A 25,929-nucleotide genomic window follows, 5' to 3' on the forward strand; every position below is an offset into this window, starting at 1 on the left:
CCTTGTGCATTTCTGCATATCCCCCTCTTCCCTTGCGAGGTGGAGGTAACTACTTCCTTTTGCTTGTCAGGAGGAGGAGGAGCGCCGACACAAGGAGCGAATGCAGAAGAAGAGGGAGGAAGAAGAGCAAGAGCGAGCGAAGAAAATTGCAGAGCAGAGACAGGCGGAACAAGAGAGGGAGAAGCAGCTGGCAGCAGAGAGAGAGCTTGAGAAGAAGAAGGAACAGGAGAGGATTCAGGCAGAGAGGTGAAAAATGACCCTCCATGTACTGAAGCTTCCGCCGTGACCTTGCAGAGAAGAGCAGGGGGCTGAATGGCCCAGTGAAAGGGCCTGGCAAAGCCCTATATTCTGTCAGCACAACCCTGGAGTGGGGGATGAGCGATGAGCAGCCAGGAAGAAGTTCTGGGCCCCATAGTGGGAGGTATGCACTGGGCAGCTGGTGAAGGCCCTGGACACTGGGGTGAAGGAGGAAGTGCAATAGGCATCATGGGGGAGATGCAGTCTGCACTCTTCTTCTTTCTGAGCGTGACCTGGTGTCTTACATTGGTTCCCAGAGAACGTGAGCGGCAAGAGAAGGAGAAGGCGGCTCGCCTGCAGAGGGAGCTAATGGCAGCTAGAGAAAAGGAGCGGCTCCAAAAGGAGATGGAAGAAAAAGAGAAGAAACGGGTAAGGAGACTCAACATGTATCTGGCTGCATCAGCCATTATAACAATGGCTGTCTCCAAGAGCAGCAACTTGACCACCAGCCTCAGGTGAGCTGTGGTGCTCCTGGAATAAATTGTCATAGAGTTTAACCGCTGGGAGAGTCCTAGCTATCCTGTCCATTGCAGGCAGTGGTGCTTGTTCCCTGTAGCAGGTGGCAGCCCACCCATGCCATGGGGGGTGGGGGGTTGGTTACTCCTAAAATCTTACTACTTTCACATTGGTGATTTCTGCTTTAGCAGGAGGAGCAGCGTCTAGCAGAGCTGGAACGCCAGGAGCAAGAGAAGAAAGCCACAGCTGCTGCCAGTAACCATCTGAATGTAACTGTGGACGTGGAGGTGAGGGGGAACATCAGTGAGATGCAAGCCTGAGCACAGCACTCAGGGAGAAATGAGGCTGTCCTGCTGTCTCCATTTGTTTTCATTAGGGGGGTGGTGCTGGTCGTGGTTACAGCAGGGGATCTGGCTTCTGTTCCTGATGCCAGCGCTGACTTGCTATGTGACCTTGAGCAAGTCATTTAATCTCTCTTTCCCCATCATTAACATGGGGATGAGCTAGATCTGTGGACTATGCTCATGACTATGGTACCCGAGCACCTTCTCACCTCTGTAAAAGGCTTTGGGGTTCTCAATGAAAAGGCCTTACAAGGAAAAAATCAGTGTTTGTCATTGACCTTCAGCAGGCAGCCCCATAGTGCACGTGGAGAGGGAGGAGTCTCTTGATGTTCTCACTCTTCCCTGAATCCTTCCATTTGAAGGAGACTGAGCCTCACAGAGAGCAGGAATGTCATCAAATGAGGGTGAAGCTTTAAATAAGAGAAATAGCCACAGGATGGTGCTGGGGGTCTGTCCTATAGTGTAGCATCTGCAACTATGTGGCCCAGAAACTGCTACTGAAAACTCTCTTCAGTTGCTGAACTTTCCTAAAGTGCTTCCCTCCTGGGCTGATCCTGGAGGGGAATGATTGTGGCTGAAACATTAGAATGAGCACATGATGTACACACTTGATATTTTTGTCTGGAGTGGGGCTCTTTTTAAACAAACTTTAAATGCACAAAAGTTAATCAAGTTTGAGGCTTTAAATCAGGAATAAATGCTCTTTTCACAGTTGCTTGGGGTAAGAATTTTGACTAAAACAGGAGCTTTTAATCCTCATCCTAGGAAAGGATTGACAAGAATGTTTGTCTCTGGGTTAGTACCTTTTTTTTTTCAAGGTTAAATGAAGGCTCCTTCATTTTAGCGACACCTTCCCCAGTTTAAGTTGTCCCGGTCAACATTCCAGTAACTGTCTTTACAGGATTATATAAATCCTGTTCTACAAATGTGGCATATGTGCTTGTGATGAAGTATGTGTAGTGTTAAAGATAATCAAACAAGACTTCAACTTTAGGCTTTGGGGGGAGAAGAATGAATATTGAGTTTAGATAGTCTGCACCCTAAAATCCCCCCCAACTTTGAGAGCAGAGGAGTCATCTGTGATTTAAACCCCATTTACTGTGTAGAATTGCTGCAGCCATCTGTGAAAGCTAGTGTGTCTGTCTGACCAATCTGATGCTTAGTTAAGTTAGAGAGGGGAGTATGAAACCTTGTTTGTACCAACACTCCCACTTTAGGGTGTTATGAGTTCAATACACATCACTGAGCTACCACCCAAAATGCACTGTTAGGGGTGCCTGGGGCTCAGTGTGGTGCTGCTCTTACAGTGTAAGGTTGCTTATCGACTTTCTGTTTCTAGAATTCCCCTGTCTGTAACTCCTATCAAATGACCCCGCAAGGCCCAAAAGGGCCTAAACCCCCCACCATCAATCCCAATAATTACGGGATGGATCTGAACAGCGACGACTCTACGGACGACGAGAGCCAGCCCCGCAAGCCCATCCCTGCCTGGGCCAATGGTATGTGCCAGCTCCCTGTGAAATCTATCCCTGACCATTCAGAAACCCCTGCTGGGTCCCTTGGACTGTTGATGAGACTTGGTGGTAGCTTTCTCTGCCCATGGCATAGGGAGATGAGGTATTGTGCGGTTAAAGATGCCAGCCTGGAGCTGTGCCGATGGAATGTTATACCAAGATGTACTGAGCCTCTCTGGGACAGCATCAAGATAACAAATCACTTCCTTTGAACTAGCAGCCTTGGCTATGGTGGTAGTAACACATAGCGAAAGGATGAATTTTAATGTAAGTTTTTGAAACCTACATTTTGGGCCAAAACCTGCTTGCCGGTGACTGTTGTTAAAGACCCTGTGCTCCTTTGTAGGGGTAATACCAGTGTCCAGGCCACCGTTCCCTCTGCGTGCTGCTTTCTAAGGCTGAGTGCTACAGCTGAGCTCCATGCTGGGTGCTGTTCTTGCACTTCTGTTATCTCACTGTTACCTTATTAACCCCCCTTTGGGAGCAGGACTAAATAGATAGAAACCTTAATTTTCTCTGAGGAGAAGGGGTAGGGTTCTGCTGAGGGAGAGGCAAAGTCTCCTCTCCACCTTCCCCAATTTACTGCAGATCCTTTTGATAAGCACAGTTCAATGCTTAGCACATTCACCCTCTGTGCTCCCTAAGTCCATGCCAGGGTTCTGATTTCCTAGTGGGCCATGGCGAAGGTGCTCCTCTCCAGGGATCTACAGCCTTGGAGGCAATAGGGGGATGGGGATGTACAGCTTCTAGAGCAGTCTGAACACACCTAAGTTTCATTGAAGGAATTAAAGGCCAGTTCAATCAGTCTAATAAACTGTTCACTCTTACTTCTCCAGGGACTCAGCTTAGTCAAGCTGTCATCCACCAGTACTATAACCCTCCTGATGTCACCACACTCTTTGGGGCCATCATAAGCCCTAAACTGGAGAACATTTTCTACAAGAACAAGCCGCGATACTTTAAGCGCACCAGCTCTGCTGTCTGGAATTCCCCACCTTTTCCAGGTGCCAAAGCTGTGCTAGGCCTGCCCTACAGCCTGAAAAAATACTGAGGATGGAGGAATGTGTCTCCTATGGAGTAGTGGGGTTTTAGTCTTTGTCTACGGAAGAAAAAGGATTTTATAATATCCAATCTCTGTAAATCTCTTAATGTTTGTAGATTAATAAAGGTCAGATGTTACTGGGGCTTTTCATGTTTGTCACACATGGGATTTTTGTTGAATTTTCTCTAGTGGGGACATGGGGGAGAGACCCAAACCTACAGGGGATATTCCCTCTGGTGCACACTAGCCTCTTTTGCACACCTTTGACTCACTGGATGTTCAGTCACTGGAGAGATCAAGGTGTATCCTTAACTAAGCTGCAGGAAACACCACTGATTTAGCTCTGTCCTTATAGAATTTCGCAAAGATGCGGGTATATGCGTTAGGCTAATTCTCTTCCACACTTTCCAGCAGGCCCTCTTCTATAGAAATACTTCAACATAGGACTACTGTAATTTTAATAAAACATTCACTTTTTTTTAAACCAAATGCAAGATTTCACAGTAGAGCCTGAAAGAGTTCTAAGCAGAATGAACTGATGACAACAGACAAGGTCCACAAGACAGGAACTGAAAATGAACACAGCTTTGTGCAGTCGATAAATGTGTCTAAAACTAATTCCACACCTCGTCATAGGCTAGAACAGAAGTTATTAACCTGTGACTCCCACATCCCAGGATCCTCTTCAGTGTTTCAGGAAAAAAAAATACTGTAGTGTACAAACCTAATTTACATTCACCAGTTTAATAACCTAAAGAGCTAGACACTTTTCTTAGTGGAAGCATAGCTCCTTACCAAAAACTTTTCCCCCATGAAAAGCAAGTTTGACAGACTACCCTGCAGGCATGGTGGTTTGAGTTTTGCACTGATATGCCTTAATCTTTAGTAAAGAGAGGCTGATGCACATTGAGTAGTATAATTAGGTAGTACATGTTCACAGACCAGGAAGATACACTATATATCTACACATATTCAGATTCTTAATTTTATGTTGAAGTGATGAATTATGCATTTATTTACTACTTTTTTAATCATGACTTATTTTGCACTGCATTTAGATGGCACCTGGAATTTTAAAACCGTTTATTCATTTAACAAAACTACATTAGATATGCTGGATGAACACACAAAAGTTTATCAAAACATTTTGCATTTTAAAATTGATTTATTAATACTTTTAGTTCTCTACACTCACAGAAGACGCTATTGCTGACAAAAGCTGGTTTAACACCTAAAACTGGTTCCACATGATTAGCTAGTGAATTCCAGTAGTTGAGCGGTTTGACTTTAAAACTTTGGCTGCAAACATGTACTGCAGTGGTATTCAGTTATATGGGGGGTGGGGCTGGATAAGGCAATGTCCAAATCTTGGTGCACCGCAGGGCTCTTCAGGTGTTTGCTCTCTTGAGCAAGTATGTTAATTCTTCACTTAACTGGCAGGGATTGGCATCCTATGGCATATGTGTGACTTTCTGTACTTCGTGTGAACACCCCATGTTCATCCTCATAATATGATTGTCTGGTATGTAATGCAAAGTTTGTCATGTTGGGTGTCTTTGGAAGGCTCATGATGTACTGAGCATTGTTGTTATGGTAATGTTATAGTAATCGTTGTTATAGTAATGTTATAGGTTATAATTTCATGTATATAGTTATGAGGCTGAAAATGTGTCCTGATGGCTTAAAGCAAGCCCAGGCAAAAACTCTCCAAGAGCAGAGGGGCAATTCACACCTCATCAGGGCATGTATGGAACAAACCCAACCCAGCCTCACAGGAACAAAGGACACTGACCTAGGCAACAACAAAGGATCTGTTGGACTCTCAAGTGAGTCACCCCCCTTCCTTTGGTCAGTTTGGGACTGCAATGAGGTAATGCTCACCTGACTATGAATGGCTGGGGCAAAGCCAAGAGGAAAGAAAGAACATGATAAAAGGGAGAGACGTTTGCCATGCTCTTCCTCTCTCTTCTACCTCCATCTACAGACATCTCCACCAAGCAACTGAAGCGCTGATCAAAGGGGAGAGCCTGGCTGAAGAGCAGCCAGCCAGCCTGTTAGAAGCATCTAAGTTTGTACGGGCACCAAAAGTGTTAAGATCAGCTTAGAATGCGTTTTGCTTTTATTTCATTTGACTAAATCTGACTTATGCTTTGACTTATCACTTAAAATCTATCTTCGTAGTTAATAAATCTGTTTATTCTACCTGAAGCAGTGCGTTTGGTTTGAAGCGTGTCAGAGACTCCCCTTAGGATAACAAGCCTGGTACATATCACTTTGTTAAAGTGATGAACTCATATAAGCTTGCAGTGTCCAGCGGGCATAACTGGACACTACAAGACTGAGGTTCCTAGGATTGTGTCTGGACTGGAGATATTGGCTAGTGTAATTCGGTTGCGAGTAGCTGGCAGCAGCTTACATGCCAGAGGCTGTGTGTGAACAGCCCAGGAGTGGGGGTTCTCACAACAGAGCTGGGTAAGGCTGGCTCCCAGAGTCAAGGATTGGAGTGGCCTAGCAGATCACCGGTCCAGATAACAACACCAGGGGAACGTCACAGTGGCACAGCAAGCAGGGTGTATGTGTAGCTTGTTACTCCAAGTGGAGTTTACACTTTAAGCACTATTATTTGTGACTTTAAGTGAGTCGTGCAATGACTAAGAACAGTCAGGAGGAGGTCACAGTTTTGTTATTTTCTGTTTGTTATTTCAGGAAAGGGAAGTAAGAACAGGAAACCAGGAAAATGAGTATGTAATGTTCCCCTGGTTGCTCTTCAGCCAGGCTCTCCCCTTTGATCAGTGCTTCAGTTGCTTGGTGGTGGTGTCTGTAGATGGAGGTGGAAGAGAGAGCAAGAGCATGGCAATCATCTCTCCCTTTCTTTCTTCTATCTTGACTTTACCCCTTCTCCCCCCCAGTTCCGAGTCAGGTGAGCATTACCTCATCGCAGTCCCAAACTGACCAAAGGAATGGGGGTGACTCCCTTGAGAGTCCAACAGATCCTTTGTTGTTGTGTAGTCCAGTGTCCTCTTTCTTCCTGCTCTTTCTCTTCTATTGCCCTTCTATGTGCTGCTTCTGCCTCCATAGCCCTTCTGTGGGCAGCCTCCTCCCTGGCTGTGCCTCTCTCTTCTCTCTCTCTCTTTCCCTTAGCTCCAGTTCTTTCAATTGCAATAATCTCTGGTGCTCCCTCTCCTTTTCTGCAACCTGCAGCCTGAAAACTCCAACTTTGCAATCACTTCACTGCTTTCACTCTGTGACGTTCTGTACCCCAGGGGAACACCGAGCACCCCCATGTTCATCCTTATAATAGGATTGTGTGGTACCTAATGCAAAGTTTGTCATGTTGGGTGTCTTTGGAAGGCTCATGATGCACTGAGCATTGTTGTTATGGTAGTGTTAGAATAATCGTTGTTACAGTAATGTTATAGGTTGTAATTTCATGTATATAGTTATGAGGCTGAAAATGTGTCCTTGTGGCTTAAAGCAAGCCCAGGCAAAAACTCTCCAGAAGCAGAGGGGCAGTTCACACCTCATCAGGGCATGTATGAGACAAACCCAGCCCAGCCTCACAGGAACAAAGGAGACTGGCGTCCAGTGAGCAGAACTGGACGCTGCAAGATGGAGGTTCCTAGGCTTGTGTCTGGGACCGGAGATATGGGCTAGTCATTCGATTGCACAATCCAAGGAGTAGCTGACATGCCAGAGGCTGTGCATGAACAGCCCAGGGGTGGGGGTTCTCACAGCAAAGCAAGGTAAGGCTGGCTCCTAGAGTCAAGTTAAGTAAGATTGGAGTGATCTAGCAGATCACCGGTCCAGATAACGCCAAGGGCATGTCACAATGTGTATCAAAGATGCAATGTTGGTTGATTTCTGAATGGCACACAGACTCCTAGTTCAATTGGGCACATTTTGTACAGGGCATGATGGTAATAGCCTATTTATCCAAATTTCAATTAATGGAAAATCCTGATTATCCCAATGAGCAGTGTACTCCCCCTGCTCAGATGGGTAATTGAGATTTTTGGTCCCAAGGGTGGAGAGAGGGAGCCGCTACAGGAGCCAGGAGCCGCCTTTGCACTGCTTGAGTGAGGGGAGCTGGGAGGGGAGAAGGGGCAACTCTCTCCAGAGCCCATCCCCACCTGCACCCAGCTGGGGACTTTGCATGTGGATGGTCCTGCTACTCAGCTCTGACTCCTGTGCCCCCCACCAGACCCAGCTGCAGCATCTCTGCATGCTGCACCCTGCTGCCAGGGCCAGCTGCAGCGGGCTCAGGAGGCTCTGCAGCCGAAGAGGGAATGGGGCTGCCTGGCAGGGGAGCACACAGGCTGGAGGTGCCTCTGAGGGCCTGCTGGACATCAGCTGGTTCCCTCCCTGCTAGGGGCTCTATTATAAGGGCAGCCCAGGTATCTGGCTCCAGCTGGTCCCTTTTGCTCCCTAGCTGCAGAGAGGGAAGGGGGTTGTTCAGAGGAGAGTCAACATGGGGACACTGCAGCTGGAAGCAGCAGAGGTCCCCAGCAGACCTGGAGCCAGGTAGCAAGGCCCCTCCAGGGAGCAGGATGCAACAGCTGAGGGCCAAACAGAAGGCTCTCATGGACCAGATAGATCTGGCCCTCAGGCTGCTAATTGAAGAACACTAACAAAGAAGTATTCAAGCAGTACATCAAACAGTTTTAATTAAGTAATCAGTTTAGGCCTTAACATAGGCTGGCATGGTTTAAAATTTCACTATAAATATATTTTTCCTAAACATGGATTTAAATAAAGTCAACAATTTTATTCACTCTGCCCGTTAGTCATGACACTAAATGTTAAGAACGGCATTTGCTTAAATGAATAGCCATCCCACAGTCCTCAAATGGATCAGACCATGACTTTTACATCCTTATCTTTAGATTACCCCTGTGACCTTTCAGCTCTTTATAATGAGTAACTAAAGGAAAGGGCAGGTTGTTAAACTGTAGGTGCCGCTCTTCCAGGGAGTGGTTTATACTAAAAGCAAGTGATAAGTTTCTGATAGAAGCCCCTGTGAGAGTGCAGCTGTCCAACCTAGAGAAGACAGAATATGATTGCCTAGCGTCTCTTCCCCTTCATGGACGTTCATACACCTTAAGAATAGTTACCTTGTGCACAAATGTCTTCTAGTCTTTATGAGAGCAGAACAATGTCACAGGTGCCTGCTGGAGCACCTGGGGAAGGGGAACAGGTTCTTCCATAAGGGCAGCGTTTGTGTTACATCATAGAGGAAGGCCTTTGACAAAACAGTGTCTGCTCTCATGAAGAACAGTATCTTTGTGAAAGTGCCCAGCCCTGAAAGACGAGCTCCTCTGCCATCTGGGGGGCTTCACAAAGATCTTGTTTTTTGTGAAAGTAACAACAGCTGGGCGAAGATCCTTTTTGAACCTAGAAACGCTGAGACATGAATCCACAACCACTGCGCTGTGTGGGTCAGTTCAGGTTGCACTATACACAACATTCCTAGCAGAAAAGCAAGGAAATTAAAAGCTAAGGTATTTGACAGGACATACCTTCTAGACAGAAAACACACACACAGCTTTAGCTCAGCCCTAGTGAGGATGCCAGCCTTCCAGGCACCCCACTTCCCAAACATTAGTAAGTCTGACTTTCCAGAACTGCACAGAAGGACTAGGGATAGAAAGTGGGGATGAGTCATGGTGGGGATGGGGAGGTGTTGCTCCCTGTGTCTCTCCGGCTCACATTGTGGATGGGAAACTCAGCCAGGTCCCCAACACGCTGGGGTTTCCATCTTTGTACAGAAGGAACCTCACATTCCGGTATGGTCCCGAACACTGGATGGTCATGGCTCCCCCCAGGGCAACACCCCAACTGGGACTCAGGGAGAGGAGGGTTTGGGGTAGTGGTGTCCGCAGTGAAAAGGAGACAGGCTGTGAGACAGACCCTGGCACAGTCACTGCGCCCTGTCCTCACCACATGGTCCCAGAGATGGGGCCCCTGCGAGATCCCAGAGATTACCGGGAGCTATGCCCAAAACTGCCTAAAATCCAGAGCACCCCCCCCTGTACCCGTCTATCCACTTAATGGGGCCCTACAGCCTGGGAGCCAGGACTTCTGGGTTCTATCCCTGGCTCTGGGAAGGAGGTGGGGTCTAGTGGTTAGATTGGGAGAGGGCTGGGCATAAGAGGTGCTGGGTGCTGCACAGACATGGTGAGAAAAAGCCCCCACCCGAAAGCCAAGCCCTGACTATCTAACCAGACATAAGGTGCAGGAGGGATGATTATCCCCCATTTATACAAGGGGAAATGGAGGCACAGGCAGGTTAAGTGACACCCCAAGGAGTGTCTCATCTGCCCAGAGACCACCATGACGGTCTGGCTGGGTGTGGGGCTGAGACACTGAGCAGAGACACTGAGTCGGGTCCCTCACCTGCTACAGTGATCCACTCAATGTCCCTGGGATACGACCAGTTGGGCGGCTCCCATGTGGAGTGAGATCGGCAGCTTTCAAACCCTCAGTCTTCCTATCTGGCGCTGGGGATGGTGAATTCACCCCCTCTCAGCATTTCCCTACGCTGAATATGGGACACCTGGTAAAATTACTTGTATTCAAGCAAGTTCAATGGCAATCAATCAGAATTATGCAGTACAAACATTCAAATTAACATCAAGTTGACTGAGCCCCTGTTAAAAAGAAATACTGTGTAGTTGGATTTTTTTTTATTTATCTTCTTACCGTTAAGGCTTTAGGATTCACATGGGGAGGGGTGACACACACACCCCATCCCCCCCCACAGGGAGAGGTTACACACACACACTCCCATACCCCTCTCTCACATGGGGGCGGGAGGTGTCTGACCGACCTGAACCTCCCCACCCAGTGCTCTCCACCCTCCATGCCTGGCTGGGCCCCTGGGGATGGACCTGCCTTTCCTGGTGCCTCGGGAAGACATGGCGCCAGGTAACACGTGTGTGTTGGGGGCGGGGGAGACAGGGTCACACGCCCCACTTCCCCAAATTTCTGCCAGGGTTCACACCAGAATGTGGCCAGCAGCAGCCTTTTGGCGCTGTGTGGGAGGGAAGGGACGGGAGCTGCTTCCAGCTACCAGGGAGGAGTGTGTGGGGGCGAGGATGACACGGCCCATGTCTTTGCAGAGCTCATCTCTCCTCGTCTCCCCCATGGATGGAAGCAGCTTGTCCCTTCCTGCCCGCACAGTGTCAAAAGGCAGCTAACACCCGCAAGCTGCTGCTGGCCACCGACAGCACAGACCGCAGGGTAAGAGAAGTGCAAAACTGTGCTGTACAGCTGGATAACACACTTGGAGTGTGTGTGTAACCTCTCCCCATGGGGGGGATAGGGGTGTGTGTGTCACCCCCTCCCCATGTGAACCCTAAAGCCTTAAAGATAAGAAGGTAAATAAAAAAAATCCAACTACACAGTATTTCTTTTTAACAGGGGCTCAGTCAACTTGATGTTAATTTGAATGTTTGTACTGCATAGTTCTGATTGATTGCCACAGAACAAGATGCTGTGGAAGCTTCAAAATCCACAAAATTCCAATTGGTGAATCATCAAATACGGTAAAAGACAGAAGTAATTTAACTCAGCTGGGACAATGTTGTTATGTCTGCTAAATGAAAGTCAGGCCAGGTCTAGAAATGAATCAGGGAATATAGGCATGTAAAAGCATCTGCTGTGGGGTACACTGATTTTTCATATCATTGCTATCTTTAGATATGGCACAAATCCCAGGATCTTAACAAAGGGGCTGAAATTTTTTAGACTGAGGGCCAATTCCTACTTTATTTGCCCAGTGGTAATGACCACATACTTCCACAGGAGTTTGGATTAAACAAGGAATACAAGCCAGATTTCTGAATTCTATACCAAGTGAATCCAAGGGAATTCTAGACTGCAGGCCAAATTCTTTTCTCAGTTTCAGGCATTTGGCCCCACTGACTACTGTGAGCTTGTATAGGAATAGAGAACTGAGATCAAGACAATTTGAATTCTGTGTTGTGGATTGACTAACACAATTCTAGTCTGAATTTTATTAATGGATTTGTGTTCCTTTATTATCTGTTGGAAATCAGAAAATCTTCTCAGACAATGGAAGTAGTTAGGGTTTCCCAAACGTGTGGGAAACGTTTGTTTGTTTGTTTGTTTGTTTGGGAAACGTTTGTTTTGTGTGACCCAAACGATTGTTTGGGTCACACAAAACACCAGCTCTTAGAACAACACATAAAGGAAGAACTCCACAAGCAGCCTGCCAAACCAAATCCTGGTACCTCTTGCCAAGAGAGCACACTGCATTTCTGGAGCTTTTTTCCCCACCCCTAGATATCTATTTGCCTCCAGGTTAAATTTTTTCAACTCTTATTCTTCTTTGTAACTCACGGATATGACAGGGATTTTTTTTAGCCATGACATCTTCAGTGAGGGGCTATTGCATTTAATTATTCCATTGCACTTTTGTAGCATGCAGTCCTGGGGAACGCAAATATAAGTCTGACGGTTTTTTAATGGAAATGTTTCTGAAATTATTTTATGAAGGAGAACTATTTTTTGTACTCCATGACCAGACCCTACAGTTTGAGCTGTTCCTTGATGAACTGAAACCGTCAGGACATGGAAGGGACGTGATTGTTACATATTTATCAGATAAAAGCAGAAAAAATAAGCAAAATCTGAGTTATAGAACAGGATTCTTCATCCAGGCTTCATCACCAGCACAGATAAACTGCCCAGTAGGCTCAAAGGGAGTGATCCTTTTCTCAGTTAAGTCAATGGCAAATCTCATTGATTTCAGTAAGAACAGAATTGGCTCCACAGGGCCAAATTCTCAGATTTGTGCCCACCTAGGATCTGGGCCGGACACTGGGCAGATACTTGAGGTCAAGTGAAGGAATCCTCCCACCCAGACTGTGGTGTGGTTGCAGAGCTGCTCCCTGGAGGCTACTTCTGAAATAGCGCTCTGTGGCCATAGGACTTCTTTCTTGTTGCTGGGGAGTGAGTACTGCAGGTAGGGTGACCAGATGTCCCGATTTTATAGGGACAGTCCCGATTTTTGGGTCTTTTTCTCACATAGGTAACTATTACCCCCCACCTCCTGTCCCGATGTTTGACACTTGCTATCTGGTCAGCCTAACTGCAGGATCCAGGCAACACTTAGGGTTGCCACCTGCCCTGGTTTTCCCAGAGGTGACGCATGGCCAGAAAGGGTTAAAAAATCCTGCAAAATAAATAACCCTCAAAAGACGTGTGGGGAGATAATGTTTGTGGTTTTGTGTGTATTTACATAGGTATGCGTAGAGTCGACAATGTAATCAACAGTCCCTGTCTATGCTGTATTCTGATAGTTCAGAGATCAAAAGAACATCCTAGCATTTAAATTAATTGTAAACACGGGATATCTCAGTATTCATCTCTCCTTGAAATATACTGTGACTGGTGGAGGAACAAGCAAATTGCCTTATGTTAATTCGTATAGCTAAGTACCGGTGATGGACCTCCTTCAAAGTCATCCTATTGACCTTTTGTTCCCTGAGGAATTCCAACTTGTCAAAAGACATGAAATTGTATAAAAGATCCTTGGGTCCTGATTCTGTCATCTCAGATCTGCTCTTCACCCCTCCTTCTGGGCCCTGCAGAGTTCTTCTTTGCTTCTTTAAGCAGAGTCCTGCCTCCCAGGGCTTTTTCACTTGAGGCCCTTCTTCCCTGCAGGTTTCCCCAACTGCTTCCCATGCCCTGAGAACTCCAGCAGCTTCTCCAAGGCACCTCCCTGCTTCCAACAGGCCCTACTTCAGAGCCCCCACAGCAGCCTATCCTGCTCCCTGTAGGCCTTCTTTAGGCTGCCTTCACCAGGCCCTTTTCGCTTCCTGGGTCATCTCCTCCAACTTCTTTTCTCCCCCATTCAGACTCTCTGACACTTTTACAGCAGGGATCACCAGTTATAATTCAGTCCCTGGATCTGGTGGTGGTGAACTGCTAAATCACAGGCAAGGCTGAGCCCGACTGCCCTGAAAGGGCCAGACAGCTTGCGACAGAACCTCACAGAGGAGCAGGTCTCTCTGGCCGGGGTCCACAAAGAAACGTAGGTGTTGCGATGCTGAGCATCGCAATGGCTAACTTTTAGGCACCTAGAAATTCACTGGAAGAATGAACGGTTCCACAAAGCCTGAGTTAGGTGACCTGGCTCCCTGTTCAATGAATGGGGAGAGACAGGTGCCTAAGAATAGGATCCATAAGCGGCAGAAGGCTAGATGGATCCCTGCCTAAGCTAGCCAATGGGAGATGCTGATGACAGGGGGGTGTGCTGAGCCATGCTCTTCTTACAGAGTTAGGTGTCTGCGTTGGGCTGCAGGGAGGCGACGCTCTCTAGTTGCAATCCACAGCCAGGAATCCCTCTCCTGGAGTGAAGCAGCCTAGGTGCCTGAGCTGTTTCTTGCAAGACAGAGTTAGGCACTTGCTAAGAGCCGGATCCAAACCCCACTGAAGTCAATGGAAAAACTCCCAATGACTTCAGCAGGCTTTGGATCAGGCCCTCAATCAGACTTTTCTTGTATTTTCTGAATGGCTTTTCCACCCTTTGCCCTAAAACAACCTGAATGATTTGGGTTAGACATTTTTATCACATTCTATGGTAGCAGTTTTCCTCCAGTCTCTAAAACATTTCCCTTGCTGTACGTTTTGTGCTGGAAATGGCCCACCTGATGATCACTTTAGATAAGCTATTACCAGCAGGACAGTGGGGTGGGAGGAGGTATTGTTCCATATTCTCTGTGTATATATAAAGTCTGCTGCAGTTTCCACGATATGCATCCGATGAAGTGAGCTGTAGCTCACGAAAGCTTATGCTCTAATAAATTGGTTAGTCTCTAAGGTGCCACAAGTCCTCCTTTTCTTTTTGCGAATACAGACTAACACGGCTGTTACTCTGAAACCTGTACGTTTTGTGTCATTTATTTTTCACTTCTTCTGGGGTTTTATCCAAAGCAAATTCAGCCACAGGCTATTCCCATTCACGTACTGAATTGTACCTTTCTGTCATCCCAGCACAGGGACTCAGTGAGGGGAGAATCCATGTTTGATTTTCTTTTGCAGGCCAGCCCTCTGTGGAGATAGAGGTGGTTAGGGACTATTTAGAAAAGCTGGACGTGCACAAGTCCATGGGGCCGGATGCGTTGCATCCGAGAGTGCTAAAGGAGTTGGCGGATGTGATTGCACAGCCATTGGCCATTATCTCTGAAAACTCGTGGCGAACGGGGGAAGTCCCGGATGACTGGAAAAAGGCTAATGTAGTGCCAATCTTTAAAAAAGGGAAGAAGGAGGATCCTGGGAACTACAGGCCAGTCAGCCTCACCTCAGTCCCTGGAAAAATCATGGAGCAGGTCCTCAAGGAATCAATCCTGAAGCACTTACACGAGAGGAAAGTGATCAGGAACAGTCAGCATGGATTCACCAAGGGAAGGTCATGCCTGACTAATCTAATCGCCTTCTATGATGAGATTACTGGTTCTGTGGATGAAGGGAAAGCAGTGGATGTATTGTTTCTTGACTTTAGCAAAGCTTTTGACACGATCTCCCACAGTATTCTTGTCAGCAAGTTAAAGAAGTATGGGCTGGATGAATGCACTATAAGGTGGTTAGAAAGTTGGCTAGATTGTCGGGCTCAACGGGTAGCGATCAATGGTTCCATGTCTAGTTGGCAGCCGGTATCAAGTGGAGTGCCCCAAGGGTCGGTCCTGGGGCCAGTTTTGTTCAATATCTTCGTAAATGATCTGGAGGATGGTGTGGATTGCACTCTCAGCAAATTTGCGGATGATACTAAACTAGGAGGAGTGGTAGATACGGTGGCAGGTAGGGATAGGATACAGAGGGACCTAGACAGATTGGAGGATTGGGCCAAAAGAAATCTGATGAGGTTCAACAAGGATAAGTGCAGAGTCCTGCACTTAGGACGGAAGAATCCAATGCACCGCTACAGACTAGGGACCGAATGGCTAGGCAGCAGTTCTGCGGAAAAGGACCTAGGGGTGACAGTGGATGAGAAGCTGGATATGAGTCAACAGTGTGCCCTTGTTGCCAAGAAGGCCAATGGCATTTTGGGATGTATAAGTAGGGGCATAGCAAGCAGATCGAGGGACGTGATTGTCCCCCTCTATTCGACATTGATGAGGCCTCATCTGGAGTACTGTGTCCAGTTTTGGGCCCCACACTACAGGATGTGGATGAAATTGGAGAGAGTCCAGCGGAGGGCAACAAAAATTATTAGGGATCTGGAACACATGACTTATGAGGAGAGGCTGAGGGAACTGGGATTGTTTAGTCTGCAGAAGAGAAGAATGAGGGGGGATTTGATAGCTGCTTTCAACTACCTGAAAGGTGGTTCCAAAGAGGTTGGTTCTAGACTATTCTCAGTGGTAGAAGATGACAGGACAAGGAGTAATGGTCTCAAGTTGCAGTGGGGGAGGTTTAGGTTGGATATTAGGAAAAACTTTTTCACTAGGAGGGTGGTGAAACACTGGAATGGGTTACCTAGGGAGGTGGTGGAATCTCCTTCCTTAGAAGTTTCTAAGGTCAGGCTTGACAAAGCCCTGGATGGGATGATTTAATTGGGGATTGGTCCTGCTTTGAGCAGGGGGTTGGACTAGATGATGTCCTGAGGTCCCTTCCAACCCTGATATTCTATGATTCTATGATTCTATGATTCTATGAATGAATCCTAAAGTTGATTTGTGACAGAGAGACTTTTCTACGTACTCTGATCAGCGTTAAACCAGGCAGCAAGGACTTGAGACCGGATCCAAAGCCCACTGAAGTTTATAGAAAGATTTACACTCAGTAGGCTTTGGATCAGGCCCATGGAAAGGGTGTTATTCAGATTTTGTGAGACAAGCAGAGAAAAACAAACAACTTTATACTGAGATTGTTCAACCCAACACGTACCTCATTGGCAGCTTGATAGAGTGTGATTAAAGCTCCCAAGGAGGCCAAGAAAGAGCAGGAGTGAATAATGTATGAAGTGTTTCACAGGTATTTGTATCTGTAACAGTAACCCTGTGCTCAATGCAGGGTCTGGCAGGCCTTTGTAGCTACATTAACTCTGCCAAGCGCTGTACCTTTCCAGCTGCTGCAGCACACTTCGTCAGTGTCACACATTCTATCCTTTCCTCTTATTTATCAATTGGTGTAAGTTATCAAGTGCTGTAAGGTAGAGATGAGCCTGAGCCAGAACACCAGAGCTCACTGGAACTCTGGAGACATTCAAATCTGGATCCAGATCCAAACAGTTGCTCAGGCCTGTCTCTGTAACAGGCTGCTGACATCTGTAAACTCTATAAACCAGCTAGAAAAAAAGAGCAAGAAAAAATGCAAAGGGCCTGATTCTCCTCTCACGTAACCCAGTGTAAATCAGAATCAACTCCATTGCACTTAGCTGAATGTACAGCAATGTAAATGAGAGAAGAATCATACCCCAAAACACAGGACTGAAGTAACTTTGGCACAATCTCATACTGAAGAAGGACTATATTACCCCTTTGTTGGGAACTCTGGAGTAATTTGGTTCAGCAGTGTCACCATGGTGCTCCCCAAACCTGCAAAGATCACTCAGAAGCTAGCACCATGCAGGGAAAGGGCCAAAAACACAGCCAGTACTCCAGTAGGCTAAATGCTGCTCTGCTAAACCAATGCAAGACCAGAGAACGCCACTGTCTTTAATGAAGTTACTTCAGATTTACACTATGTAGACAAGAGAAGATCTGTCCCAACAGTTCTGAATCCAAGTCAAACAAAAAACCTGTCATGCTGTGTTTGGGGACTGAGGAGCACACCTTTGTTCCATTTGACCTATGTGAACAAGAACTAAATCATGTTCTGTGTCCCTATTGTATTCCTCAGCATCAGGGAGTTCTCCCCAAAGGAGGCCCTCAGCTCTGTGGGCTCACTGGTACCACAAGGGTGAAGATCTATGCTGTGTAGTTTGTTTTCATTGTACATAGGCTGAAGGCCCTCCACGTGATCCAGACCAAACACTGAGCTTGCTTCTACACCCGCAGGATGGCTGTAATGCAGCCCAGGTGAGCTTGAGCTGCAAGAGAAGAGGAGACTGAGGATGGAGCCAGTCCTGCTTTGCAATCTTCTGCTAATAGGTTGCTAGCATGAAGCATCGGAACAAGTATGGACATGACTCCACCCAGAGCCTTACCGCTAAGAAAGATTTATCATGAGATGGGAAAAGACAACTTATCTTACATGTGGTTTAAAGGAGAAGGGAAATAGTCCTCCCATCATCCAATACCATCAAGGAGGTGGAAATTAACAGAAACACCTGTCTATCCCTGCAGCCATATACTGCACTATGGAGGATAATGGCATCCAGAGGCTTGTTGGCCTACTGAGTCACACAGTTCCATTCAGGAAGGAAATTCTCTACCACAGCTAAGTTTTATGTGTATGGAAGCTCAGCGATCAAGTATACCACATTCTCAGACAAGCAGAGAGGAAAATCTCACATTTTACTGTCTTTGATGTGGACATAGTAACACACTCTTGCATGTCTTTTCCTCACCAAGGACCAGATTCTGCCACCTTATGCTGAGTACTGATTTAAATAGAACTATTTGTGGAGTAAGACCATGCTGAATGAGAGAAAGCGCAGCAGAATTTGTCTGAGTTAGCTGTGAGCATGAGCTACTGTAGAGAAGGGTGGTGCTTAGTTTTCAGACAGAGCTCATGGGCCTGTCATTAACACTTCTCCCGGTGGCAATGGAAGCTTTTTCACTGCAAGGGCAGTATTGTGATGTGAAATGTGACATACGATATTTGTGATATTGCATGATTCATAAAGCCTTTAATCTATTTTTGGCACCTCAAGTGGGTGGAGCCTGGCCTGGGGGAGGACCATGGGTGGGTATCATTATTTTTTTCCCCCAAGTTTGAGTTATGCCATAAAGAAAGAGAAGGTGGTCATGGTCTTCTGTAAGCTGTTTGCGAACTTCTCAGGGTTTGCAACCCCCAGGTTGAAAACTCATGCAAGTTTAGTCTTTTCTTGGGGTGAGAAAGGCTTGCACAACAATAGAAAGAAGAGAGAAAAGGTCACAGCCTGCTGGCCAGATGTAGATGAAAATACATATTCCTGGGCATTGCTTTAATATGTCCATGGGGATCTAACACCACCTCAAAACGGTGAACTCAGGTGATCAGTGGAGGACGAACACCCACAGTCAATGGGGACAGTGTTACCTCTGCCTCGTCCTTCAGCTGCTTCCCCCATTTTCCCACTATCACCTCACACTCATCTGGATTAAGTCTTGGTCACCCTGCCCCTTTCCATGCCCAAATCTCAACCAGACATTTGCTAAGGAGCTTAACTGCACTGTCCTGGTCAGATTAAAGAGACACATAAAGCCGAGTGTCATCAGCATACTCCATATAGACTGAAGCCCATGCCTTGTCATTAACCAGCCTAACAGCTCCATTTACATATTAAATAAGATAGGAAACAGAATGACTGCCTGCAGCATCCCATATCTAAGGGCCCTTGGGAAAGCAGAGCAATTGCCAACAACTACTCAACATGACTCTCCAAGAAAAGAAGAACAGAGCTACATTAACACAGCTCCATTTAATCCTTCCAGGGGCCACATGACAGCCAACACCTCATGATCAAGAGTATCAAATGCAGCTGGTGGCTGACACCTGGTCTTTATCCACCACCATCTGCCAACACAACCAAGTCACTCTTTGTGTCAAGCCCAAGATGCACCTTTTGAGCAAGGGGCTAGCAAAGGCTTGTTTGAGGGTTGCTAGAAGCATACTCTTCTTGAGGCAGGCATTGTCAACAGCTGACAATACCTATCCACTCGATTTGAACAGCCAGGAGAGTCACAGATCCAGCTTACCAGTAACTGCTCAAACCTCCATCAGAACATCATGAACTTCAACCGGAGATTGTCAGCATTTGTCCTCTCCTGATACAGATCTGCTTCCATGGCTGTCGTGAGTCCAGTCTGAACATGAGTGGTCTAATCTGTAAAAAAAACCCAAACAAACAGAAAACTCATTGTAGCAAGTCACAAGGATTAAATGCCTGAAAACTATCTATAAACACCATAATAGAGTTTCAAAATAAATGTATACCCCAAATTAAAAAAAACAAAAACCAACAGTAAGAGGACCAAACAAATGCCAATGTGGCTAAACAGAGTAAAACAGGTGGTTAGAGACAAAAAGGTATCCTTTACAAGTTGGAAGTCAAATCCTGGTGAGGAAAATAGAAAGGCAACTAGCAACTCAATCGTAAAAGTGTACAAGCACCAAGAGAGACTGAGGCACGTACCAAAAATGCAGAGAAGGAAGCAGTGCTCTAAGAGGAAGAAGAAAGCGTGGGAGTGGGTGTTCTGGGGTGGAATCCAGAGCACCAGGCAAAACAAGCACTGAAGTGCTACAAAAATATACAGGATTGCTGAGGCTAAGGTATCAGAAGTCATGCAACCTACCAAACTGCCTGGAAGGATACATAAATCATGTAAAGGATAGAGAAGTAGAAAGAGCTGGAGCAATGCAGAAGCACAGCAAACTGGGAACTCCTCCACCAACAAGAAGGAACTATTTGGAATGTTCAGAGCAGCATTTATACCTCTAGGGAGTGGAGGGCAGCGGCTCACCATGCTTCAGCTATGCTTAGGAGGCCAACATTTTTTAACAACCGTAGGAGTTCCACTGGTCCCCTGCTAAGGAGTTAAGATCCAAGAGTGAGAATCTAGGCAGATGGTATCTTAAGAGACCACCTGTCTCTCTGAAAGTGTAAAAGTCTATTCGGTTTGCACATGCTGTTTGCTCTGTCATCAGACTAAGTTAGGGGAGGTCAGCACAAGTAACTCAAGGGGATGTTTATTTGTATTAAACCAAATATTAAACACAAATACTGCAGACTCGTAGAAATTACAGATGGAGGAGACCAATTATGTGGGGTCACCTCGTCCATCAGAACTGTCCTTTACATGCTGTCCTTTACGTAACATATGACTCTTTCTTGCCCTTTTCTTGATCTCTAGTGCACCTTTACATAACAAGAACTGGAGACGTTTAACTCTTCAGACCATTCCATTCCCAAGAGAACAATGAAAAAGGGTAACTTTTACATTTTTTTTCTTATTTCCACTCCATTGGCAAACATGGGATAGATTCCAGTGTTAATGAGGCCATGTGGTGTGGCACGGACTCTGCTGGCAGGAACAGGTGTCGCTGCTGTGCTTATATATTGGATCTCTGCATGCAAAGCTCCTAAGCGAGTTCATTGGCTCTTGCCGTTTGAGGCGTGATACGCGATAAATCATCATCTTCACCATGAAGCTGCCAGTTGCTCTTCTGCTGATCAGCCTGACACTGTGCTGCTACTCTGGTGAGTATTACTTACAGGCCAGACTGTAGAACATTTACTGACTGAAGTCAATGGGATGATTTGTATGAGTAGGTGCTCCCCAGTTTGAGTAGGGGTTTCACAATGGAGCCTTACATAATTGGCCCCTCTTTATATGAAACCTCAAATTCTTGAAGCCTCAAGCATCAAGCTCTTTGAAATTCACATTAAGGAGTTTATAAGGTTCCCACAGCAAATGCATTCCAGTTTCTAGACTGGAAAGAAACAATTCAGGTCAGTTACACTTATTTTGCATCCGATGAAGAGAGCTGTAGCTCACGAAAGCTTATGCTCTAATAAATTTGTTAGTCTCTAAGGTGCCACAAGTACTTCTTTTCTTTTTACGGATACAGACTAACATGGCTGCTGCTCTGAAACCACTTATTTTGCACTCACTGAGGACCAGATTCTGCCACCTTAGTCTATGAAATCAATAGGGTACTCAAGGAGTAAGCTACTACTCAACACTAATGATAGTGGTGGAATCTGGCCCTGAAGGTCACATAGTGGAAGCTACACAGCTGTGCAATTTAATCTACCTACACCTGTATTCTGACCATCTGACATGCACCTGCATTTTGACCGGTGCATAAGTTCTACCACCTTTGATTAAGAAGCAGCAGGATATAATTCTGATCTAACATTGGCTTTAGATTGATGTAACTCCACTGACTTCATTGGAGCTGCTCCTGATTTACATCAGGTAAACAGGGAGCAGAATCAGGTCCACTGACTTAAGTATATATGGGATTCAAAGCAGTGTTGATAAAAAGATGGGCATTAGTGTCAACTTGGTATTGTAGCCTAACGTGTAACACTACCTTACATATTATGAATTTGGGTTAGCAAGGGCTATTCATTAGAGTTTGATTAAAATAGGGATCAGTGAACTTAGGGGGAATTTAAGAGGTTAAGGGATTTTCATGCATTGCTTTGTTTTGTTTCTTGAGGTTCACAAAATTAGTTTGAATATACAAAACATTTTGCTCTGCAAACTAAAACCAAGGTGGTTTCCCCACTTTCCCAATGAGATTCAGTTTTAAAAAACTGAATGGCAGGGTGATTTGGTAGAAGAAAGCCTATACTATGTACTAGGACCCCAACCCAGGTCCTAGAGAGAGCAGACGCTCTCAAACGTTTGGTTGGGATGAGTGGGTGCCCTAAGTATAGTTTAACTGATTCTAAGAAATTATGAACAATTTTTATTCCCCATCTCATCTCCATTTTTCAGTCTCTCTCTCTGTATTTGCATTTCAGTCTGTCTGCTCACTCATTGTCATTCTATCTTTTCATTGTTCCCCCTCCGCGAGAAGTGGGGAGGCTGGGGAAAGGCTGACCATTTAAGTAATGTCCATTTTTATGGTATTTGAATGTGTATATCCCACTTGTGTACCTTGAGACATCTACACCCATGTCTTGCGTAAAACAGTAATATAGTAGACATGCCCACTGTGCTGTACTCAACCAAATTTCTTCAAAAATATCCAAGGCTCTTGGCCTTATTGAGGAAAAGAAATACCTCCATGGTCTGTTTGATTTTCAAAATATAATCTGATTTGGAGTTATCGCGGTTAGGATATAGATATTCAGGCCTGTCTGCAAAGGCCTGTACTTTAAGAATTTAGGTGTATTCTTATCACTTAGCTAGTTATAGAGGTATAAAAGAATCAAAATCATTGTCTGCCGGTGTAACGGCCTTCTCTTACTGTGACAGTCTGAGGCCCTGTGCTTAGTCTAAGGCCTCTGGCGAAGCAGCAGAGGCAGCCATAAGCTGGGAAGCGACCAGTCACCTCCTCACATTCCAAACTAGTCACATTGAAAGAAGGTGCTATTGGGCTGTTAGGAATACAATCCTGTCCTGATGCCTATCACCTCCAGAGAAAGGGAAGTGCCTAGAAGATATAAAAGGAAACTTAGTTTGATAGCATCCTATCTGGCAAGAACTCACTTATCAATAGCTGGGATGTGAAATCCTCATTTCTGAGTTGCATCCGATGAAGTGAGCTGTAGCTCACGAAAGCTTATGCTCAAATAAATTGGTTAGTCTCTAAGGTGCCACTAGTACTCCTTTTCTTTTTTCCTCATTTCTGTGTTGTTCTATCACTATAGTCCCCATTTCCCAATTGTTTGTCTGTATAATCTCTGTCTGATTCTGTGATGGTTTCTGTCTGCTGGATAATTAATTTTGCTGGGTGTCAACTAATTAAGGTGGTGGGATATAATTGATTGGCTAATCATGTTACAATATGTTAGGATTGGTTAGTTAAATTTAAGTAAAATGATTGGTTAAGGTATAGCTAAGCAGAACTCAAGTTTTATTATATAGTCTGCAGTCAATCAGGAAGTGGAGGGGGAGGGAAATGGGAACAGGGAAATTGGAATCATGTTTTGTTACGGGGGGGAATGGGAACAGGGACACAGGTGTAAGGCTCTGTGGTGTCAGAGCTGGGAAGGGGGACACTAAGGAAGGAAACTGGAATCATGCTTGCTGGAAGTTCACCCCCAAAATTGTTTGCACCTTTGGACTTCGGGTATTGTTGCTCTCTGTTCATGCGAGAAGGACCAGGGAAGTAAGTGGGTGAAGGAATAAGCCCTCTAACAATTGCCAGGCAAGAAATCATCCACAACAGGACAAATTCTAATACCCTTACTCTCATTGAGTACCTTATTCTACAAGTATTCCCCATTCAACGAAAACGAGGAAAAATTTTAGCCTTACGAACACAGTGATAGAGGTATAAGCACAAGAGCACAGATATCTAGAACGGAATAGCCATCACAACCTCCACTATGGCATCAACACCATGAGTTTTAAGACACAGTAGAGAAATTGCACTAAATATTTGAGCAATAAATAGTTTAAAATATTTTGATATTATCCTGCTTAACTCTATTTCATGTTTGCATTCCAGTTACTGCTGATACGTGTCCAGTTCTCATTAACATTCTTAACAAGTCCCTCTTTGGCTCTTGTCCGAAATACATGGAGTCAATTGCTCCTTTTGTAACCAGTGATGTTATGAAGACTGCTGCTTATGAGCTCAAGGAAAGTGTGCTTAAACTTTCACAGGAACATTCAGAAGCCATAGGGGAATTGATGGTAATTTCATTTATTAATTATTATTATTATTATAATTAAATAAAGGGTACCAGTGTAAATCAGGAATAACTTCACTGAAGTCAAAATAAATACCCCTCTGTAAAAGCAATGTAAGGGCCTAATCCAAAACAAACTGAAGTCAGTTGCCTCTCATTGACTTCACTGGGTTTTGTATCAGGCCCTACTGTGAAGCATATTCAGGTCCAAAGGGTTACACTGGTGAAAAAAATCACTTTAAGAGATTTTACTGCTCTTTCTAGAGTAAGAAATAGCTCCTGTCTTGCTTATCATGACAAGTCATTGCTTAGATGCCTTTCAGTTTTGCTTAGATATATTTAAAATCAAATTTGCTTGTCAAAACCTTCTGTTACAAAGATGAAATCTCATGGTTTTAAAACACCCAGATTTAATACTACCATGACAAAAGTGAGTGTGCAGCCAGTCAACGTGCTCTTATGCTCCAAAATATTCAATTTAGCTGGTTGTATGGCACTTTACCTGCATTATCTTCTTAGCAGAGTCAAGCCCTCTCCATTCACTGTTGTTAATCTCTGTTTCAGAAAAATATCCTGGCAAAGTGTTAAGAGGAACCATAACTCCAGGGATCTGCACCAATGAAGAACTCATCATAATCCTACCTGCTGATTGCTTCTTGTTGATACCCTCTCTCTTATTTTCTTTTCTTCCTGGTTCTTTGCTCAAGAGAGTTTTAAATTTCTAATGCACAAATAAGCCACAGATGATGTTTTAGATTCACTTAAACTTTTTATTCCAATAAACCAAAAGCAGTTCAGGTCTTTGTTCACGTCCTGTTTTATTAGTGCAGGAGACAGAGGGCTTGATTTGGAAAAGGATCTAATCAGCTATTGAAATTTATAATTGATACATTACTGAAAAATAACTAAGGTTACATGGTAAATTGCTTAGAGATCACAGGATGACAACCGCTATATCAATGCACAAATCATTCATTTACACTGATTATTCAATATTACAAAGAAGAAGTCCGTGTATCGCTACCATACAGTAGGTATGAAAGGAAAATGCCAGATTTTGTTATGATAATAACTGAGGCAAATCTATGTCAAACTGGCAACATTTACTAAGTTCCTCAGAGTTTCCTTTAAACCACATACATTAAACCTGAAAAAGATCATACAAAATAGTTACTTTGAACCCTAGGGTTGGAACATGCCTGCGGACAGTATCCTGGAAATGATGCAGCCACAGTTCCAGCAGAGATGCACCAAAGTGTTTAATTACTTTCATAAAAGCAAACACTGGGGCTGGTTAAAAGGGCCTTCATGTTTCCAAGCACAATTTACTCACTATACTCACTACTGGTGGATTTTTTGCACACAAACTTCTCTCCCATTTCAAAAATGAAACTTCACAAATCACACACACACACACACACACACACAAATTAAACAGAGGATAGTCCCCATAACATAATAAAATGGGGGAAAAGCTGAGAATCATGGCAATGGGACAAAAGATTTCACAAAAGAATACTGCACACACTCAACCTAGAACTGGCTGGCATCCATATTTGTCCTGCTGTTTCTGTACATCTTGAAACTAGGTGAAGCAATCTCTGAACATTAGCAATTATCTTCAAGAACTCTCAGAAGATGGATGAGGTCCCAGAGTACTGGAGAATGGCAAACATAGTAACTATCTTTAAAAAGGGGGGAAATGAGTACCTGGGGAACTATAGACCAGGTAGCCTAACTTTTGATACCCAGAAAGATCCTGGAACAAATTATTAAACAATCGGTTTGTAA

At 45.0% G+C, this 25,929-nt stretch overlaps 2 protein-coding genes and 1 long non-coding RNA gene across 4 annotated transcripts in view; 2 read left to right on the forward strand and 1 right to left on the reverse strand.

Annotated features, from left to right (window-relative positions):
* Positions 1-5,844, forward strand: part of INCENP (inner centromere protein) — a 29,778-nt gene extending 23,934 nt beyond the window's left edge. The window contains exons 14-18 of one of the 2 annotated variants that reach the window (XM_073346969.2): positions 71-246; positions 555-666; positions 942-1,040; positions 2,437-2,596; positions 3,448-5,844. In XM_073346969.2, the coding sequence (XP_073203070.1) occupies positions 71-246; positions 555-666; positions 942-1,040; positions 2,437-2,596; positions 3,448-3,662 (762 nt within the window). In that variant the 3' untranslated portion in view covers positions 3,663-5,844. The remainder of the gene's footprint in view (positions 1-70; positions 247-554; positions 667-941; positions 1,041-2,436; positions 2,597-3,447) is intronic. The other variant, XM_073346970.2, reaches the window with a different exon arrangement.
* The window catches only part of LOC140912497 (inner centromere protein-like), a 61,478-nt gene extending 41,270 nt beyond the window's left edge, over positions 1-20,208 (reverse strand). The window contains exons 1-2 of the mRNA XM_073346973.1: positions 20,120-20,208; positions 19,523-19,650 (exon numbers count right to left, since the gene is read on the reverse strand). The gene's annotated coding sequence lies outside the window, so the exon portion shown is untranslated. The remainder of the gene's footprint in view (positions 1-19,522; positions 19,651-20,119) is intronic.
* Positions 20,209-20,933: 725 nt separating this feature from the next.
* Positions 20,934-24,894, forward strand: LOC140913810 (uncharacterized). Its single transcript, XR_012159664.1, has 3 exons — positions 20,934-21,024; positions 23,955-24,142; positions 24,703-24,894. It is a non-coding gene; the product is annotated as an uncharacterized LOC140913810 (long non-coding RNA).
* The last annotated feature ends 1,035 nt before the right edge of the window (positions 24,895-25,929 follow it).

The sequence above is a fragment of the Lepidochelys kempii genome, chromosome 6 (genome assembly GCF_965140285.1).
Source record: "Lepidochelys kempii isolate rLepKem1 chromosome 6, rLepKem1.hap1, whole genome shotgun sequence".
Taxonomy (NCBI): Eukaryota; Metazoa; Chordata; order Testudines; family Cheloniidae; genus Lepidochelys; species Lepidochelys kempii.